The sequence below is a fragment of the Polypterus senegalus genome, chromosome 1, assembly GCF_016835505.1.
Source record: "Polypterus senegalus isolate Bchr_013 chromosome 1, ASM1683550v1, whole genome shotgun sequence".
Taxonomy (NCBI): domain Eukaryota; kingdom Metazoa; phylum Chordata; class Cladistia; order Polypteriformes; family Polypteridae; genus Polypterus; species Polypterus senegalus.
Genome location: NC_053154.1, coordinates 3,254,788 through 3,272,635, shown reverse-complemented (window position 1 = coordinate 3,272,635; position 17,848 = coordinate 3,254,788). Strand labels below are relative to the sequence as shown.

The 17,848-nt window shown below is 46.1% G+C and overlaps 1 protein-coding gene across 2 annotated transcripts in view; it reads right to left on the bottom strand.

Moving 5' to 3' along the window:
- The window catches only part of cacul1 (CDK2 associated cullin domain 1), a 59,204-nt gene that overhangs the window by 18,597 nt on the left and 22,759 nt on the right, over nt 1–17,848 (bottom strand). Inside the window, exons 4-6 of one of the 2 annotated variants that reach the window (XM_039743754.1) lie at nt 8,503–8,598; nt 6,127–6,229; nt 5,729–5,818 (exon numbers count right to left, since the gene is read on the bottom strand). In XM_039743754.1, the coding sequence (XP_039599688.1) occupies nt 5,729–5,818; nt 6,127–6,229; nt 8,503–8,598 (289 nt within the window). The remainder of the gene's footprint in view (nt 1–5,728; nt 5,819–6,126; nt 6,230–8,502; nt 8,599–17,848) is intronic. The other variant, XM_039743764.1, reaches the window with a different exon arrangement.

Sequence of the window (17,848 nt, the reverse complement as noted above, 5' to 3'; positions counted from 1 at the left end):
AGCTGTCCAAGTAAAAAGCGCGCTGGTTAGCAGAAGACTTTGTGTCACCTTGTTAGGTGGTTAATGGGGCAGGGGGGGTCTTCAAACACTCCCACCAAGCTCCAAGCATACCATGCCAATGTAATAAATCTTTTTCTCTATCCTATAGTTCTAACAAAGAGCAAACGTACGTTCAAAATGTAAAAGATGTCTAAGATTTAATGCCAACACAGTACAATAATGTGAACTGCGTACAAACTTTAACTCATATTTGAATGCACAGGACATACAATTTACAAAATCCGAAAGGAGAACAAACCCACGTCACGGCAGATCACATAAGGCCGGTCACACTGCGTAAGCCTTAGTTTACTTGATCATCGGTGACACGATCCCATGAAGCCACTCACATGCTGTGACACACCCAATGGCTCAGTCCAACTGGGCCGAGACCTGCCCCTCAAACAGGTGAGGCGGCTGTGTGAGTGTGCGGGAGGAGGTGTTGGTGAGGTCAGCAGGGGGCACTGTGTGTCACCCAATGCCACCAGGGCAGTGATAGGGAGACTGTGCTGTAAAAAATGGCTGCCATCTTTCGGATGGGATGTAAAAACCGAGGTCCTGACTCTGTGTGGTCATAAAAGATCCCTGGGCATCCTTCATAAAGAGTTGGTGGGGTACCCTGATGTCCTGGCTAAATCGCCCACCACAGTCTAGTCATCCTGGCCCCCGTCTCTTTCACCCTTTCATCACCTAACAGCTCATGTGTGGTGAGCGTACTGGCACAATAGTGGCCGCCATCACATCACCCAGTTTGATGCCACGCGTTAGTGGGGGTTGAAGTGCCCCCAATCACTAAAGCTCTTTGAGAAGTGAGGAAAAACCCCACATAAATGTAAAGAATTCATTAGGTGTAATGCACAGAATGAGGATGACGAGGATGTTTTGGAGCCCACAAACAGCTCGTCTGCCTGAGGTCTCGCGTTTTATGTATCATAAAAAGGTCTGAGTTGGCGCACCTTTTAAATCTTTGTAAAGTACGGGCACCGTCAGGCAGCACACTATTGGCCGTCGAAAAATGGGCAAGCAAATGTTGTGCCAGAAGGTCGGCTGCCAGCCAGGTACACATGACATGGGCAGCAATTGTAAATCAACAGGGGTCCGACGACGAGACTGATAAATCTGACATGCCCCACGAGCAGAAGGCGAGTCACATGGCGTCGGCTTCACCTCAAGTTTTGTGGCCTCACAGTGTAACGTTGGCGCCTTCAGCTTCACTGCTGCAATGAAACTCAACTTTAACTCCCAAGAGCCTCCTCAAGTGCTCAACGGTTCAATCAAACTTTAAAACAGCAGCACACTGACAATCCTGGGGGTCTTAACGGCACACTTCAGTTTTAACCCTTAACTCATCGCGCCACTCCGTATCCCATAAGCTCTCGCGCCGTGTACTTTACGCACCAGTGTTAAAATGGCTACTTCTCTGCACGCTGTGAGGTTGGAATATCAAATACTGCAATACATTTACATTTTTTTAATGGAATTTAATCCCATATTATAATCTGACCCACTTCTGAGGCGCTCATTTGTCACCGGTCACTCACACTGTCATCCACTGCAGGATTTGCACGTGTGGCACATTTCACTTCAGTTGTTGAATGTCCTTTGCAGACAAAGTCATTGCCAGAACATCATCTCGTTGTGGTCATTCATACGTAAGTAAGTAGCCAAAATACACCATAATCAACTGGCGACTGTGCGTCCACTCATAAAACCGACTGGGGGCACACTGGAGGGACACCACTGTGACAGTGGACTTGTACGCAATCAAGCTGAGGAGAGATGGCGGATGCTGCTGGTAGGTTCAAGTAAAAGGATGCTGGACAAAAATAACAGATTGGGGTACAAAATAACTAGTCGCCCTGGCGTAAGGTGGCACCTCCCGTCCGAGGGACTTATTCGCATGTGCATTTCTCACTCCATGTGTCCCCCTCTCTCCGTCTCTTACTGCATACCCACCGGTTATGCCAGCTCCACGCTGTTCGCATTTCACCTCCTCCTGATCCCGGGCCAGATCTTTTCTTCTAAACTTTATTTAAGCCCACCAAATACACTTGGGCACACGCACACACACACAAATTCTCTCTCTGGGTTACACACTTTTACACGGACAGAAGCGTCGCCACTTCATGCACACTGGGTAGCAGGCTTTGTGCACGGCAGACACGTCTCACCAGTTTCCTTCGGCACGCTGCACTTTCAAGGCTCTTGATTCACTTCAATAAAATAGAATAAAAAAAAATAAAAAATCATACCGAGTACCTGCTGCCGACTCAGAATTCTCCAACCTGAACGAGAAACATTTGCAACATCGAGCCGATCTCGTGTGGCGCACCTGAGAGTTCACTGGAAAAAGCGAGGGAAGGCCGAGCAGCGGTGAGGCCACTTGCAGAGACTGGTAATCTGCACAGAGGGCCTCGTCTCCACGCCTGCAATAAGCAGCGGGCATCAAAGAAATAAACACATCAATATGGCAGCAGGACCTCAAATCAAGAGCCGTGTCTCGCACGAGATTATAGCAATTGGCGGTGTGCCATCAGATAGAAGAGCGGCGGGGCTCAGGTGCACAAAGCCCCAGAGGTGACGTGTTTTAATTAGAGAAGAGCAACACCGCGGCAGGCAGCATGGCAACAACTCCACTCCGAAATCATGCCCACAGGCTGGGCAGTGTACGTCAATGTCACACTGTGACTGGAACATCAGTCACAAGATGGGCACAAAACTGTGAGAAATCCAAACAAGTGGCACCAGCAACCTGATAAAGGAGCCGAACATCAGCAGGCCATTGAAAGGTGCGTTTGGCATGGCATGCCAGCTGCCTTCAAAAACCAGCGGAGTACAGGCTAGAGTGCCACCAGCAGCCACTGCGGTCCCCTAGGAACGGACTTTGACATCCTTGAATTAGAGGGCTGTGGAGTCGCCTTAATGCCAATGGGGTCAGCAACCATACAGAGGAGCAGGCGTGAGCAAGAGGTGGGCACGTAGTAGTGGTGGGACTGTGGAGTGCACAGAGCAGACGGATGCCCGAACAGCAAAATCAGGGACTTCATCTTAAAAGACAGACGGATGAACAGGAAAGGGACTGCAAAAAAAAAATAAGTGGGACAGACAGACAGAAATGAAAGGCACTATATAATAGATGGAGGTACATAAAACCTATCTACACAGCTAGACAGACAGGACAAGACACCAAAAGATTTAAGGACAGACAGACAGAAACCAAAGGCACTGTATATAATGGGATGGACAGACAGATGTATAAGACATAGACATATTGAAAAGAAAAGGCACTAAATAATAGATGGAGATACATAAGACACAGACAGACAGAAATAAAAGGCACTATATATAATGGGATGGATAGTGAACTATAAAAGACATGACATAAAATATGTTTGGAAATGAAAGGCACCATATAACAGATGAAGGCAAATACAACAAGACTAGATAGATAGGGACAGACAGACATGAAAGGCACTATATAATAGAGGCACACATAAAATCAGCCAGACCTGAAGTAGAGGTGTGTGGTTAGGTGGACTTCAAAGGGTTAACAGTGAAAACAGATGTAAAGCGATTCAAGTAGAAGGGGCTGCAGCCCACCATGTCTGACATATCGGGCGCAGGTCCTCCTGTGAACACTTTTTCGAATTGCAGAGTCCCACTAGTCCTGCCGTCGGTCCGATTCAGTCCAGTATCCCCGTCCTGAAACACCCTCAGGTCTAACATGACCACCCATGTTAAATAAAACCCCCCACTCACCTTCACCGATTGTCTCTCATCCTTGCACTCCATTACACGGAGGTCTCAGTCCCCTCCGACCACCAACAAGAGGCTTAACATCACAGGACGCAGCCACAGACGAGGACAACGAGTGGACACAAAACTGGAAGGCACCCCATCGATTGTGCGTCCAGATGGCCAAGGGGCCCCTCCAACATTGCTTAACTAGGTGGTCTACCACAACACACTGTGAGGGTGACAGACCTGTGCAGATGGCATAACTGCTCATTTTCCAGCTGTGGTGCCCCCTTCTGGTTATGACATCCTTACTGCACTTTAGCATCCATCACACTTCACTCAGCCCGGCAGGCTTTCCAATCTGCACTCTGAAATCAAACCCATGGAGGAGGAGAGATCAGCGGCAAATGCATCTTTACTGCAGCAGGGGGCTTCTCGTCTTATAGTCACAGGATCTGCTTTTAACGTGACCAGACGGCAAAGTGAAGAAACTGAAAACGCACATATGCTCCTGACTTCACCTGGACAAATTCACACGGACATCTTCAGTGACGCTGCCCCCGGTCCCCTGTGTGGTCAACTGCGGCCACACTGGAGAACAAACGACCTCACACAGTTGGCCTCTCGCATCTCTCACAAGCCTGGGCTGCACAGTCCCTTCTCTGAAGTGGCCATCGACCTGCTCTACGTGTACACAGACACAGGATCGGCCATCAGCCTGGCGCTCAGTTGGGCACCTAAAGGGCCAGGACTGAAGTCACAGAGGGGCAACAACAGGAACCTGTGTACATTTGGAAGTGAGGACAGCGGAGAGACAGTGATACTCATGGGCTCTGATTGGTCACTACTGTCTTATAGTCATGGGCCCTGATTGGTCACTACTGTCTGATACTCATGGGCTCAGATTGGTCACTACCATCTGAAAGTCATGCCTGTGATTGGTCACTACCATCTGACAGTCATGGCTCTGATTGGTCACTTGTGTCTCTGGTAAGTCACTAGTAGACAGCACCCTTTTCATTTGTTCCTTATTAATGCAAACCCAGCCACATGGGATGCACAAGCCAGTGTGTTTCTTGGTGTCGATCCCAAGCCCAGGTAAATGGGGAGGAAGGGCAACCAGTGTAAAATCAAATTAATATGCGGACAGATGATCTGCTGTGGCAGCCCCTAATGAGGGCAGCCGAAAGAAGACGACGAATGCTTCTTATTGGTCATGCCCCTGTGATCATCGTGTCCGTGATTGGTCAGGTATAGAAAAAAGTGCCACTGATAAGTCACAAGTAAAACGCCCACCTCCGATTGGTTACTGCCCTGAGATAGTCATGTGTCTGACTGGCCACTAGCCCAAAAAAAAAGCATGCCTTTCATTGGCTATTTGATTCGCAGACCTCTGATTGGTTCCTCCACCAGCACAGCCCCTTCTAAGTGCCGTCAATACTGCCTCACTCCTATTCACCTTGACATTTGTACCACTGACCCAACAACAGCTTGTGACCCACGGACATGGACACCGCTAGGCCCCTGCACTCGGCCTCCTCAGTGACCCTTTTTCTTTTACAGGCATGTGGGTATCTGTAGTCTATGTAAGGAGAACAGAATTCAGATCAAGAGCAATGCTGGCCATACCTAAAAAACATCTGAGCTGGCTCTTTAAGGCTGGATGGGCTACCCTGACATGAGGCAGGACGGACACCATGGGCATTTGTGTTCTGAACAATAAGAGGGCCAGAAAATCTAAATGAAGTACCCCATAGTGGTCACATCAGGTCAGTGCTGACCAGCCTTGCCTGTCACACGAGCGGCAATGATCAGCCCACCTTGTACAACAGGCGCTCTCTATCCTAAATCAGATGCCAATCCTTCTCCCACCCATTTCCAATGACTTTTCTGCATTTCTAGAGCCACCACCTTAAAAGAAGAACAGAAGGCAGAGGTGGGCACAACTCACCAGGTCTAAGCGCATACAGGCCCTTGATGATGCTCGCCATGGTGGACGGCGTTATCTGGAACGGTGTGGAGTGAGCTTGTAAGAGTAAAGCTGCAAAACAAAGATGGCAGGGATGAGACTGGCAGTCGACTCCACAGTCAATGGGCACCCCCAACATGAATGCCAGGTTACAGTCACACCATCCACCTTCACTTTATATGGCACCTTTCACAGGGTGAGGGGCGAGAACGCTGAAGAGGAGAGATCACTCACCAGTCTGGGGACTGACAATCTGGGCCCACTCCACTGCCCCACAGCACGGCAGCCATCTCCATTTTATATAGCTCTTTGCAAAAAGGCAGTCACCAGCGAGAATTGGTGGCATCGTGCATACCCTCGAACACGGAAGGGCGACTTACGCATGAGAGTGCACACGTGCTTCTCCGCCACGCAGTCCGTGAACAGCTTGACGAGGTCCTCCCTCAGGTCTCGGTTCAGCTTCGTTTCGATGTAAAATTTATTCTGCAACAAAGAGACGTGAGAAAGTCGTGAGAATGAGACGAGGAGGAGAAGGAGACAAAAGAGGAGAGGAGAAGCAAAGTTCTGAACGTGGCAAACAAGTCATTAGGACAAGAGCCAAGTCATGAAAATGAAGAGAAGGACAACACGTGACGAGATGATGTGCCAGGCACACTGGGATTCCAGGAAGGACACCTGAGAAGGTTCCAGAAGGTTCCTCCATCCACTTTAACGGTATGATCTAATTCAATTAAACATCTGATCACCCAGGACCCCCAGTCCAAGCTTGAGGGATTATAGGGACCCTAATTATGGTTCATCTTTGAGGGTCAGTAAAGCCACCACTAAATTATACTGGGAAACAGGAAGACATAAAACGCTACAAAGACCCTCGAATGTCGGGGGGGTGGTTTTAGGTAGTCAGTTTTGGCAGTCAAACTCCTGGCACTTCATCAATCCAACGAAGGCTGGCATCAAACGGCCACTGGGTAGCCAACAGAAGGCAGGATGTTCACTGAGATATGGTGGTCTTGGCTATCAAACGCAGCATGTGTTAACTCTTTAGTGCCCAAAGGGAAGCGGCCAAAATGTACAACAGTGGCCGGTCGAGAGGACAGAGGCAGAGAAGGCAGAAGGATGGAAACAGAGAAGGTGGTCCGGCACCTTGAAACTCCATGTGCAGACAAGTCAAAGTACCCCAAGCTCAGATGCCTCCGTGCCCGCATTAACACACACAAACCAATCAGCCCTGCCGAACTGGCTCAGTGCCCACATGAGTCGCTTGCTTTGAGGAGGAAGGAGGAGAAGGAAGTGGCAGAAGTTCTCCATCATGGAAGCAAACAAGCAGAATGCCCAATTAAGAAGTGTGGTGGTGGAAGGGCAGCACTACCACTGTCTTTAGGTGGCGCCAACATTGGCCCACGGCCTTCAGGAAGAACATTAAGAGGGAAAAAAAAGTACCCTCGACAAGGGTGGCATAGCGGGGTAAGGCTTTGGAAGTTGTGGGTTCAGATTCTGCTGCCAACACCACTCTGTGACCCTGAGCGAGTCACGTCACCTAACTGTACTCCAATTTGAAGGACAAAAGAAATCTGACCAACTGCATCTCAAATGGTGCAAGTCGCCTTGGATAAAGTTATCCGTCAAATAAATAAATGAATGAATAAATGTTCAATAATCCCAAATGCTGCTGCAAGAATTATTACAAGAACAAGAAAATACGAACACATAACTCCAGTTCTTAAATCTTTACACTGGCTCCCAGTTAAGTTCAGGGCAGATTTCAAAATCCTCCTTTTAACAAATAAAGCATTAAATGGCCGAGGTCCGGCTTACTTGTCTGAACTTATCATGACTTACAAACCTGGAGCACATTAAGATCTCAAGATGCCGGTCTGCTTAGGATTCCAAGGATTAATAAAATAACAGTGGGAGGTCGAGCTTTTAGTTACAGAGCCCCTAAACTGTGGGGTGGTCTGCCTGCCACTATAAGAGATGCCCCTTCACTCTCAGGCTGAAGACTCACCACTTCAGTTTAGCACACCCTGACTAGAGCTGCTGATTAACTGTACAGACTGCACTCTGTTGTTGGTCATCAGCACTAAAACAGAAGTAACATGAGTTAGAATTTGTTACTAACCCTCCTCACCTATTATGGCTCTCTTCTCGGCACTCAAATGTGGCACTTGGTGCCCACGGCCCACCTGCCAAGTTGTTCTGCCTGCCTATTGTAAAGTCATTTCTGATGGAGGATCACAGGAATCGTGGGAAATCGGATTGGCTGGCCCAGCTCTGACTCAGCTGTGGAATGGCCAATAGGGGGAGGCAGCTTGATGGATGAGGTCTCCAGGACTCTAAACAAATCCAAATCATATTATGGGATATCATCTACTGTTAAATTCTGCTCCATACTTGTAAAATTTTTATTTTTATACTGTATTGAGGATTTCTTCTGTTCTGTTTGGTGTATTGGATTGTATTGACCCCCTTTTTCTTTTTGACACCCACCCTATATTGGAAAGGGCTCTCTCTTTGAACTGCCTTTCCTGAAGGTTTCTTTAATTTTTTTCCCCTGTCTTCTTAGAGAGTCGAGGCTGGGGGGCTGTCAAGAGGCAGGGTCTGTTAAAGCCCATCGCGGCACATCTTGTGTGATTTTGGGCTACAAAAGAATAACTTGTATTGTATTCTTAACTTGATCAGAGCACATGAAGAGAGAGGACATGGCCAAGGAACAAAACTGCCCCTCCATGTACCGCTGCTGGGACGTTGTTACTCACCATGTAAATGAAGAGTGGCACGATGCTCTGCAGAGCCCCCATATACTGTGTGAGGGCCGCGTTAAACTTCTCAATGTAGTGCTCTGGAGGGCTGCTCTGTAAGACAGAAAGAAGACACGGTCATCTCCGTCCATGCGGACCACCACATACATAGACAACCCCAGAGAGGGGTTCAAGTGAAAGAAAGAAAAAAAAAAAAGATAGCGTCTCCAGGCACAAAGCCCCCCATCTTTGTTCCATCCTCGATCCTCAACCCTACCCTCCTCTCCTTTGATCCTCATTACCAACGGTGCCTTTCTCCACTAAGGCTGCGTCCTCTGCTGCCTGACACTCCAACAGAGACGCTTCTTCCTGCTTTCGTCACCTCGCGACCCGACTACTGCCATGAAGTGCTGTTTGGCATCCCTGCTCGGGGTCTAAATAAATGACAATTTGTGCTAGAGTGGTGACCCACTTGGAACCCTGGCAGGGCATCACCCTCACTCTTCTAAAACTGCACTGCCTTCCTGTGCCCTTCTGTATTCTCCCTTGAGTTCTGAAGGCTCTCCGTGGCCTGGCCCACCTTAATCACGTGCCATCAGCCATTCCATTATACAGACTGCGCCCTATGGGCACCATGGCTGTGAAGTGCCCTGCCTTTGGCGTGTGCCTCCGTTTCTCTTTTTAATACTGGCCTTGTGTTGTTCTGGACGTGGACTGTTTGATTTTACGTGTATTGTTGTACAGTGGCCTTGGGCACCTTGAAAGGCACTTTTAAATAAAATGTATTATTATTATTACATGACAGAGGTCTCAGTTGGCACACCGGTTTCTCAAACATTGTAGTAGTCTCTTCTGTAAATATCCAATAATGTGAAATAATAAATAATAAAGCACTTCACTTTTATAGGGCCCGTTCCAAGACTAAAGTGACCGGCACTATGGAAAGGATCGCTTGTGAACGTCCGCATTCTGCCCACTTTCAGTTTTACAGACTTCTGCCCTGATGCCACGTGACCACGACAGGTGCATCTCAATAAATCAGAATACCATCGAAAAGTTCATTTATTTCAGTAATTCAATTCAAAAAGTGAAACTCCTATATTATAAAGATTCATTGCTCACATGATAGAGTGATATATTTCAAGTGTTTATTTCTTTTCGTTTTGCTGACTATTGCTTACAGGTAATAAAAACACAAAATTCAGTATCTCAGAATATTAGAATACTACAGAAGACCAATAAAAATAAAAAGGATTTTTAACACAGAAATGCTGGCCTACTGAAGAGTCTGTACTTTGGCCCAAAGTGCCATTTTCAGCATTTCTCAATGTGTCCTCAAAAACGCCTTGAAGTCTGAAGATCAGCCTGGTGTACACTGACACTACAAAGTCCAAAACTTGGTAGATCCCCCCACACAGTATTTCTAGGAACTACTTGCAAAGGAAACTCGGACCCCCAAATGTAACAATTTCATGAAGAGCTGTGCCTCAAAGATACAAATCTGCCCAAGCCTGCCTGCTGTCCAAGTTCCTCTTTGATGATTCAATGGATTCTCGATTATCTGCCAGCCCTCCTATCCTGGTATCGTCTGCAAACTTCACCAGTTTGTCCCTTAAATTCCTGTCCAAATCATTTCTATATGTTAATGATAGCACTGCCCCCTGCTGGTCACCACTCTTTAACAAGGTCCCTCTGCTTCCTGTGCCCGACCCAATTCTGTACCCACCTACACATCACACCTTGAAGGTACAACGGGCTATCAGAGGAGAACGTCTGTGCCTCAAAGGTGGCTTCCACCTCTGGACTGGACATCACGTTGCCTTTGGCTGGTAAATAACTGGGCTAAAGGTGGTGTCCCCAATGCCAGCCTGTCACAATTCCCACCCCTCAAGCAGCACTGGCCCCTTTCCTATTGTAAAGCAGCCTCATACTGCCATCTGGTGGGCAGTTACTGCAATCCTCATAATCCAGGTTTTCATCCTGAAGATTTTAACATTTTATAACAATAAGAAGTAACTTTTTACATTTACTGGATATAGCGCTTTCCTCGTTACTCAAAGCACTTTTCATAGTGAATGGGGAGCCACTTCAACGAGCACTAATGTGTGGCATCCACTCGGGTGATGAGACAGCAGCCATTTTTGCACCAGTATGCTCACCAAACATTAGCACTTAGGTGGGCAAGGGGTGAGAGAAAGAGAGAGAGCGCCAATCAGAGACAGGGGATGATTAGGGGCCAGAGTGACAAGGCCCATGATGGACATTTTAGCCAGGACATCGGGATACACCCTACTGTTTATGAAGGATGCTCAGGGATCTTTTATGACCACAGAGAGTAAAGGACCTCCATTTAAACAGCTCGTCTGAAGGATGGCTTCATTTTTACATCACGGTGCCCCCCCATCACTGCACTGGTGGCACTGGGATACACACAGTGCCCCCTGCTGGCCTCACCAAAACCTCGACTAAAGACAACGTCAATCCGGTTTGAGGGGCGAGTTGTGGCCCAGTTGGACTGAGCAGAGCCACTGGGTGTCACAGCATGTGAGTGGCCTAATGGGACCGCGTCACCGATGATCAAGTAAACTAAGGCTTCCGACTGAAAAAGTCGCACTGGGAATGGGCTCCACATTCAGACCACAGGCTAGATGCCCCCCTGCTGTCCTCCAGCAGCAAGCCAAGCTTTTCCTAGGTGGACTCCCACCCAAGTCCTGGCCAGGCCCAGATGCGCTTAGCTTCAGGTGGATGACCTGTTCTGAAGTCAGCCGAGTGCGTATTCCATCGAGGTGTTGACACGGTGCTTCTTAAACTGTTTTTTCCTCACAACCTAAGTTTTCCTTTTTATTTTCCGTGTCTTAGAGACCCCAGAATCGCCACCAGCAGTCATCCTGACGCCGTTGGAGCTTCACCGACACGGACATTCTCATGACCACACCAGATCAAGTGTAAAGTTTTACAAATGCTCATCTACATTGAAGCAAAGGCCCCGCTGACTGCAATGTGGCACTAAAAGTTCTCAAAAGTGAAATGCTGATCTGAAAAGCTTGGATAATCAATAAACCCTGGAAAAACTACGAACAGCCGGCCGGCGTCTTCAGTGAGGTACGTCTGTCTGTCTGTCTGTCTGTCTGTCTGTCGATGGCCAGCCCCCCAAATGACTGACTTGAGGTGTTCAATCAGTGCATCAAATCGGCACATAGCCACATGGTCTCCATTGGCATTAGAATGGAGGTCAGGGACTGGCACTGGCAGAGGATGCCACCTTTATCACCAGTCAGTAAGTGCAATTAGTACTCGGCTCAATCTGCATGTGCCATTATTGTGAAGTGGAAAGGCTGAGAAGCACAAAGTGGCAGCCCCCATACCAACTCAGAGAGCGGGCCTGCCGAGTGCCCAACTGTCAAGGCACGTTATGCTCAGACTGTAGGTGGCACTGGTGAGACCACATCTGGAGTGCTGTGTGTGCAGTTCTGGTCACCACAGTACAAGAGTGACATAGCAGCACATGAAGCTGTGCAACCAGGTGCATCATGGGACTGAAGGACATTTCCTGCTGTGACAGGCTCTGAGAATTATACCTGGAGCAGAGGAGACCGCCTGGGGACCTCATCAGGTCTTCAGAATCCTCAAAGGCCACAGATAAAGGAGATCCGGCAGAATTCCTTCAGCTTAACGCTGAACCACATACTTGAGGACACCTAGAGGAGATTAAGGGGAACTGCAATTACGACTGAAGTGAGGAAACACTTCTTTATACAAAGAGGTATGGGAGTCTGGGAAAAAAACCCAGAGAATGGAGCTGAAGCAGAAACCTCGACAACCTGCTAGAAAAATCTGGAAGAGCTACTGGACCAGCTGGGCTATTAGCTAAATAAACGGGCGACAAATGGACTGAATGGTCTCCTCTGGTTTGTCAAATGTCTTGTGTATTCTTATAAGGAAGTGCGTAAAATGGCTTCTCGTCTGTGGCATCAATCAAAACAGAAAGCCAATCTGCCTCTGGAAGCAACATCAGCACAGGAACTGCGCACCAGGAACTTCATGAAATGACTTCAGACGACCGAGGCCAAGATCACCACATGTAAGGCCAAGTGTGGCGTGAAGGTCATCACCCTCGGACTCTGGGGCAGTGGAGACGTGATCTCCGAGGCGTCACTATCTAGATCTGGCGGGTGTCAGGAGAACACCAGTTCCCGGTCTGCACAGTGCCTACCGTAAAGTTCGGTGAAGGAGGGGTGGCGGGCAGGGTGTGGTCTCAGCCCCCCAGGTTCCAGCTAAAACATACAAAGACATTTTTAGAAAACTGTTCACTTCCTGTTTGGGGAAGACCCTTCTTCTGTGCCAGCATGTCTGCACCCCGGGCACAAGGAGAGGTCCATAAAGACAGGGAGGAAACCCAAGTGGCCTGACCTCAACCCTACTGAGCTCCGATCTTCTCGTACCCGACCTCTCAAAGGCTCTTTCAGCTGACTGGGCACAAACTCCTGCAGCCACATTCCAAGATCTCTTAGAAGGCCATCACAGAAGAGTGGCAGCTGTTAGGGCTGAACAGGGGATGCAAATCCACATTAGTGCCATTAGCCTTGGAATGGGATGTAAAATAACCTCATACTGTGGAAAACCATTTAGATCAGTTAACATCAAATGTAAACGTGGAATACAATTTAGATCAGCTAATATCACGTTATAATGTGACCTTGAGAGATGCTCTGGACACAGTGGCTCCCCTAAAAACAAAAGTGATCAAAGCACATAGAAACTCTCCCTGGTTTAATGAAAATACTCGAGCTCTTAAATTAGAGTGTCGAAAACTGGAGCGCAGATGGAGAACAACAAAGCTACATGTCTTTCAAATTGCATGGACAGAGAGTGTTAATAAATATAAAAAAGCCCTCTTTAAAGCTCGCTCAGAATACTATTCTACAATAATAGATAGCAATAATAAAAATCCTAGTGGCTAAATTAACAAATGGGAATTCAGATCTACAGTGCAAAATACCAACAGATATTAGCAGTACAGACTTTATGAACTTCTTCAATGAGAAAATTAAAAATATAAGATCCCAGATCTCAGCATCACAGTACAAACCAAATACTAGCTTAGCAGACCCTGCACATTGCATTCAGCACTTTAGTAATTTTAATCCTGTAACTCACCAGGAAGTCTTAACTTTAATTACTAAAATGAAGCCCACTACTTGTTCCCTAGATCCAGTGCCAACAAAACTAGTAAAAAGTGCAATGGATGTTCTTGCAGCGCCTATTCTAACCGTTATCAATAGTTCATTACTGCATGGCACAGTACCTGATGCACTAAAAGTGTCAGTCATTAAACCTTTACTTAAAAAGTCAGACCTAGACCCACACATACTAAATAACTATAGGCCTATTTCAAATTTACCATTTCTCTCTAAAATACTAGAGAAAGTAGTCGCCAGTCAGCTTCAGTCACACCTTACGCATTACAATTTATTTGAGAAATTCCAGTCTGGCTTTCGCACTGGTCATAGTACACTATACACTAACACGGGTTGTAAATGACATTCTGATATCCTCTGATGAAGGAAACTCCACTGTAATTATGTTGTTGGACTTAAGTGCAGCATTTGACACCATTGACCATTCTATTTTACTGCACAGGCTAGAAAGCGATGTTGGGCTTACAGGCCCGTGCTCGCTTGGTTCAGTTCTTATTTATCAAATCGATTGCAGTATGTACAGAAATGTGCAGACAGTACTCCATCATTATACACAGAAGTTCAATATGGTGTCCGCAGGGCTCAGTACTGGGACCTTTACTGTTTTCACTTTACATGCTTCCACTGGGATCTCTCATTAGGAAACATAATGTTAATTTTCACTGTATGCAGATGACACCCAGTTATACCTTTCATTTAAATCAAATGAAGTTTCTCCGATGTTGTCTTTAATTAGTTGTGTTAGTGAATTAAAGGAATGGATGAATGAGAACTACTTGTCTTTAAATACAGATAAAACAGAGATGTTAATTGTTGGAGGGAATGACGCTGATCACAGCAATATTTTGTCGTCATTTAACTCAGTTGGAATCCCAATTAATTTTACTGAATCAGCCCGCAATCTAGGAGTTATCTTTGACTCTAGCATGTCATTTAAAGCACATATTACAAAGTCGTCCAAAACATGTTTTTCCATCTTAAAAATGTTAGGAAATTAAGGCTTTCTAAATAAACAGGATTGTGAGAAATTAATTCATGCATTTATCTCTAGTAGGATTGACTACTGCAATGCGGTGTTCACTGGCTGGTCAAACTGTTCTCTATACAGCCTCCAGTTAATCCAAAATGCGCTGCAAGAATTATTACAAGAACAAGAAAATATGAACACATAACCCAGTTCTTAAATCTTTACACTGGCTCCCAGTTAAGTTTAGGGCAGATTTCAAAATCCTCCTTTTAACATATAAAGCATTAAATGGCCAAGGTCCGCTTACTTGTCTGAACTTATCATGACTTACAAACCTGAGCACATTAAGATCTCAAGATGCGGTCTGCTTAGGATTCCAAGGATTAATAAAATAACAGTGGGAGGTCGAGCTTTTAGTTACAGGGCCCCTAAACTGTGGAATGGTCTTCCTGCTTCCATAAGAGATGCCCCTTCAGTCTCAGCCTTTAAATCCCGGCTGAAGACTCACTACTTCAGTTTAGCATATCCTGACTAGAGCTGCTGATTAACTGTACATACTGCATCTCTGTTGTTAGTCATTAGCACTATAACATAAGTAACATGATAATTATATTTGAATAATAACCCTCACCTATTCTGTTTCTTTTCTCGGTACCCAAATGTGGCCACTGGTGCCACGGCCCACCTGCCAAGTTGTTTGCCTGCCTATGGTAAAGTCATCCCTGATGGAGGATCACAGGAATCATGGGAAAGAGGGTCCTTTCATCGGAGCAACGTTTCAGCCGTGGCATGGCCAAATGGGGAGGCAGCTAGATGGATGAGGTCTCCAGGACTCTAAAAATATCCAAACCTAATTATGTCATATCATCTACTGTTAAACCGTACTTCTAAAATTTTTATTATGCTGTCTTAAGGAATTGTTCTGTTCTGTGTATTGTATTGTATTGACCCCCTACTTTTGACACCCACTGCACGCCCAACCTACCTGGAAAGGGGTCTCTCTTTGAACTGCCTTTCCCGAGGTTTCTTCCATTTTTTACCTACTGGGGTTTTTTGGGAGTTTTTCCTTGTCTTCTCAGAGAGTCAAGGCTGGGGGGCTGTCAAAAGGCAGGGCCTGTTAAAGCCCATTGCAGCACTTCCTGTGTGATTTTGGGCTATACAAAAATAAACTGTATTGTATTGTATTGTATTGTATACTGGTGTGCTGGTCAGGTGGGGGACATAATAGGCATCGGATCCCCTGCTGAATTTGTAAGTTTGCTCACTAACAAAGAAATGAAGGGTCTTGAATTTTTATGGTCATTTCATTTTAATGGAGAGAGACAGAATATCAACCAAAAATCCAGAAAAAGCACCTGACATAAAAGTTATAAATTGATTTGCATATCATTGAGTGAAATATGAATTTGATCAACTACAACCAGCTAGATGTTTGACTGCCACAGATTACAATCAATCACAGATACTCGCAATGTGTGTGAAGCCCACCTGGCCACAGAATCAACTGCTTCCATTTCAAACTCTCCACCACTGTGGGCTACAACACCAAAGAGCTGTCAGAGGACGTCAAGGACAAGGCTGGAGTGGGCAACAAGACCATCAACAAGAAGCTTGGTGAGATTATTAGGAAATGGAAGAAACAGAAAATGACAATCAATCGCCCTCAAGCTGGAGCTCTATGCAAGATCTCGCCTCATGGGGTGATGATGATGATGATGAAAAGAAAAGTGAGGGATCAGCCCAACACTACAGGCTTATTCATGATCTGAAGGCAGTTGGGACCACCACAGTCACCAAGAACACCAATGGTAACACCATGGTACCCGCGAGGTCCCCCTGCTCAAGAAGGCACACGTACTATACAAGTTTGGCAAAAAAGAGAGATGAACCACTGCTGGGACTCCAAAATTGAAGCCACTCTAACACTTAAAATATAAATTGTTAAGAATCCGAGTCCTAAAACGCATTTCACGAATTAGTCACATGACATGAAGGCCTCTCTCGCCAAGTGTAAGAAGTGTAAATATTTAATATGTCACTGTGCTCTGTACAAATGTAATTTTAGAAATCTACTTTTCTTTCTATTCTCGTGCACAGCTAACACAAAGCCAGATTTAGCACAGGGGCTCCTCATTTAGAACTGCTAGGCAAGCATTAGAAGACAAGACCGTTAGGGACAACTGCAAAATGGGCATCGCGTACTATCTCTGTGTGTCAAACTCAGCATGAAACTGTCTCCTCTGTGCCTTGTTTGGAATGGCATGATTTACCGAAATGGGGGCCTGCATGTGAAGAAAGAGTATAAAGCATTGGCACATTGCCCGGCACACCTTTGAAGCTGAAGGATGGAAGGATGGATGGATGGGAGATAACGTTATCAGAAACAGAAAATCCTTCCAACATAGCAATGAAAATGGCAGACTCTACACATCGGGCCCTCATTCTTGTCATGGCTTCCTTCATCTGCTATGCCGAGTAAACCGTCATTAAAGAAAGCCAAGTTATGTCTTACCGCTGTGTTGCCTTTTTATATGATATCTATATAGTTTTGGGTTATTCCAACAAGGGAGCTAGCACCCCCTGCTGGATACACTAAGGCACCGACACACAAAGCAGATAGGTCTGTGATTGGTTATGATGTACTCGTGCTATTTAGAGCCCTCTGAACTACACAAACTAATGCAGTTGAGGAGTACATAGAAAGTAGTAATCGCTACTTCTGAATCAGGCACAGCCATGATGGCGATTTATAGACAACTAGCAACTGGGAGCCCAAACAAATTGGGCTACAAATTCTACGTTTGTGAAGTCCATACTTTCTCTGGAAAGAATTATTTGTTTTTTTAAGTCCTTGAAATGATTTTGTTATCATGGCACTAATTTGTGCTTCAAATAAACCTTTTTGGCTGATGTAATGAAGAGTTTCCTGTTTAAACGGGGCTGTGAGACGTGAACTCAGCTCTTCGGCGCACCTCATTTGATTTTTTTCTGGCAAAACAAATTTTCAAAACAAACTGTATTTTACGACTCTAATGAGAGTCTGAGTAATAATTATGTTGGCGTGGTCATTTTAGATCGGCTAAAATTTAAACAATGCCCGTTGTTAATACCCAGCCGTCATTACTCAGTTTGCCAATAGATGTCAGAAGGACGGATGCCAAAACCGAACTGCCCAAAGATAGATTTCAACAGACCAAGC